This window comes from Rhineura floridana, chromosome 11 (genome assembly GCF_030035675.1).
Source record: "Rhineura floridana isolate rRhiFlo1 chromosome 11, rRhiFlo1.hap2, whole genome shotgun sequence".
NCBI lineage: Eukaryota > Metazoa > Chordata > Lepidosauria > Squamata > Rhineuridae > Rhineura > Rhineura floridana.
This window is the reverse complement of record NC_084490.1, coordinates 12,459,490-12,462,972: the sequence shown is the minus strand read 5'-3', so window position 1 is coordinate 12,462,972 and position 3,483 is coordinate 12,459,490. Positions and strand designations below refer to the sequence as shown.

At 43.0% G+C, this 3,483-nt stretch overlaps 1 protein-coding gene across 1 annotated transcript; it reads right to left on the bottom strand.

The window, feature by feature from the left end:
• Positions 1-1,665: 1,665 nt before the first annotated feature.
• Positions 1,666-2,625, bottom strand: LOC133367397 (olfactory receptor 11G2-like). The gene has a single exon (XM_061591499.1). The coding sequence runs from the start codon at positions 2,623-2,625 to the stop codon at positions 1,666-1,668; it is 960 nt and encodes a 319-aa protein (XP_061447483.1).
• Positions 2,626-3,483: the final 858 nt, after the last annotated feature.

Genomic DNA, 3,483 nt, shown 5'->3' with positions numbered 1-3,483 from the left:
TGACATCATCTTCCCAAAAAGGGGCGTGTCATGAACCTGTACTGGTCATGAGTTATTAAAAATCTAATAACAATACTTTGGCTCCAGCAAGGGACTCTGGGAGATGGTTAGAGTTAGGAAAGTCAAGCCTTTGCCAATTTGTAAAGTTAAGTTTCATTTTCCAGCTGAAGACGGTTAGAAGAAGCCTTAACAAGCTGCACCTGTTTATCTTTGCTGATTAGCAAGTGCCTGGCACCCAAGGTCATCCTTGGCCTATACAGTTGGAAAACATAGTTGGGAGGGGGGCCTGAAGGCGCGAAAATGTGAGAAACATCGAGAAGAAAGTTACATCAGCCAATTCCTGATTGGTCAATTAGTTTTGGACCGTTAGGATCCTTTTCCCTTAAGTATAGGGCTAGAGACCCATAGCCTTTGTTCTCTGTTCTCTGCCTATGCTGACTGGCACCAGAGTTCCAAACCTTTCTGCCTTATGGTTTCAGGGGTTGCTTATGGGAAGGCAACCTATGTCTGGTTCCATTGCTTTATGTTGAACATCCATCTCTCTTAGGAGAGGTGCCACGCAACCAACTACCTCCTGTGTAAGTAGTTAGGTAAGCTAGTTTGTTATTTTCTTGTTGTGTGTATGAATTCTCTTGTAAGAACCTAAACCCCTGTTGGGTGAATGGTCTTAAAGGATTATTTGCTGCTATATGATATGTGCACTTATATTTTTTTAATAAAGCTACTTCTATTTAACCTGGTGTGTTCATTTGGGAGAAGGAGTGGTTCTGAATTCAGTGCTTCGACCATTCTCAAGTCACTCACTACCGAAGAGGGTTAAGAAGCTAAAAGCTTGGATTCTAAGTGTTAAACCAGAGGTGCCTGGCAAGGAGTGTAACTGTGACTCTTGCCTTTTAGGACCTTGGTTTTATATATCTTCTGGGCTCAGAGATCCCCTGGCTCTGAGTGGACCAGTATACAGGGGTGGTGGCAGCCTACCTTCTACCTTGCAGGGTTGTTGTGAGCGTACACAGCCTTGGCAAGGGTGAAGTAATAGCTTTTTGGTTCCAGTCTCATTTCCCTAAGGGTCGGGGTCTGAGCCTGACGCATGAACCCAGTACCTGAGGGTCTGGCGGTCATGACAGTTGCTGTTAAATAGAGCTGCATAGGATATATTAAAAAATAAAAGGAAGCTTTAAACTTAAAAAAACCTCTGCTGCTGTGCTTTAACAAGAACAAATATAAAGATTCAGAGGTCTTCAATGCTCCACAGGCAACATTTTGGACAGCCAGAATTCTTGCAAACCCCATAAACCTACAGGGAGATGGAGCTTTGGAAGAATATAGAGCTATATGGCACAGACCATATGCCAGTGAGCAGAAAGAGGGAAGCACTTGAATCACCCTGTTTCACTTCATTAATTGGCCCCTGCACAAAGACTCTGCACACCCCTAGGTCCAGGCCTTGTATTCTGGTACTCAAAGATGGAAGCACATTCCTTGTCATGCGGTATGGCTGATACACGACCAACAATTTCCTTACTGGTTTGGAGCATCTTCACTGTACATTACAAAACAAAAATTAGAAGAGTTGGAATTCTTATTTAGCTGAGTGTTTTAATTTTATGACCTCATTTGAGCAGTTGAGAGTTCTGAGGATTTTGTTTTTCTTGACTCCTCTCCTTGTTATACTGTCACTTTTCTCCTCAGAAATATTTTCCTTCTGTTTAGTAACCTGCCCAGGGCCTCTTTCACTTGATCATTTCTCAGACAGTAGATCAGGGGGTTAAGAAAGGGTGTAAGGCCTGCATAGAAGTATGTGACTGCCTTGGTGGCCTCTGAGCGACTTTCCCCACCTGGAATAAAGTACTCCACTGCTACACTGCCATAAAAAAGTGTCACCACCATTATGTGGAAAGAGATGGTAGAGAAGGCCTTCCTACGACTGGCTTCATTTGAAGATTTTATCAGGCTGAGAATGACAAAGCCATATGATAGCAAAACAAAGAACACATTGCTTGAAACCAGAGCATACAGAAACATTTGTAAGACAAAGGGAGCATTTCCAAGTGGAGGGCAGGCCAGGGACACAATTGGCCCAGGATCACACAAAAAGTGGTCAATAATGTTAGGACCACAAAAGGACAACTTGGAGATCAAAATCACTGGGATAGGAAACCACAGGAAGCCAACAACCCAACATGTCCCTACCAAGGCATAGCAGGAATGTTGGGTCATAAGTTGTGGGTAGCGCAGAGGGTGGCAGATGGCCAAGTACCGATCCAAGGCCATGGCTGAGAGGAAGAAGCATTCCGTGCAGCCCAGAGAGAACCAGAAGTAGAACTGGAGGAAACAGGCCTGGAAGGAAATGATTCCATAAGGGGAAACGAGGTCAGAGAGCATACGAGGTACAGTGGTAGTCACGTAGCACATCTCCATCCAGGAGAAATTGCTCAGCAGGATGTACATGGGAAGCTGGGCCAAGTGGTTATCTAGGGACACCACTGTGATGATGGTGATGTTCTCAGCCAAAGTGAGCATGTAGAGAATGGACAAAAAGCCAAGGAGCAAGAATCGTGTCCGCTGTTGAACGTCAAATCCCAGCAAAATGAATTCGTGGATGGTGCTGCCATTGGCCATCTCCATCTGGAATCACATGAGAGAATCACTGTCACATACCATAAGGACTGAGATATAAATTACATGACATACTACAGTTCTCTCTACCTTATCTGTTTTAATGGAAGTCAAAGGCTAAGGAGACATGCCTTTTAGTCTGGGTACACCTTCCACCCCATGTCTTGGATCAAAAGTGATCATTTACAAAAGTTCTTATGATCCCTTTTAACTATTAATTATAATAATATAAAAAGGGCAACCCCAAGAAGCACACTTAAAATAAACACACAAAATTGCTTTGAGGCAATTTAGCTCTGAATATATGCAGGAGCCTTCCCTTCCTATGTAAAAATGACGTAGTTCAGATATTTGTGAAGGACACAAATTGGTCAGGCTGCAATTTGGATGGATAAGAAGTGAGAGAAACATAGAAAGCTGACCTTTAGGGATCTGAAAGCCTCTTTACTCCCCAGAGATCAGATGTGGGAGCAGTGGACTTCGGTTATGCTTTGACCTATATTCAACCTGTAAATTTGTATATGGAAGCTAATATTGCAGAATATCATGACACCTTCCGTGACCTCATCCAAAAGAAAATAAACATGGAATATCTTGCCTTTTATAGAAGTGGTGTGAAGAAACTTTTTAAAAATATTTACATAATATACAATCAGTGGCAGCTAATGGGAATATAAGAAGAGTCCTACAGAACGTCAATTACTGCCCCATCCTGAGGCCCATCAAGGCCTGTGCAAAGCCTCCCGCTCCTCTGTTGTTTCTGTATATTTCTGTACTGTAGCTTTTGCAAAAAAGACAAGGCTGTCCAAAATGGTGCCTGCAAAGAACTGAAGAACTCTGGTTTCATTTTTGGTAAAGCACAGGAGT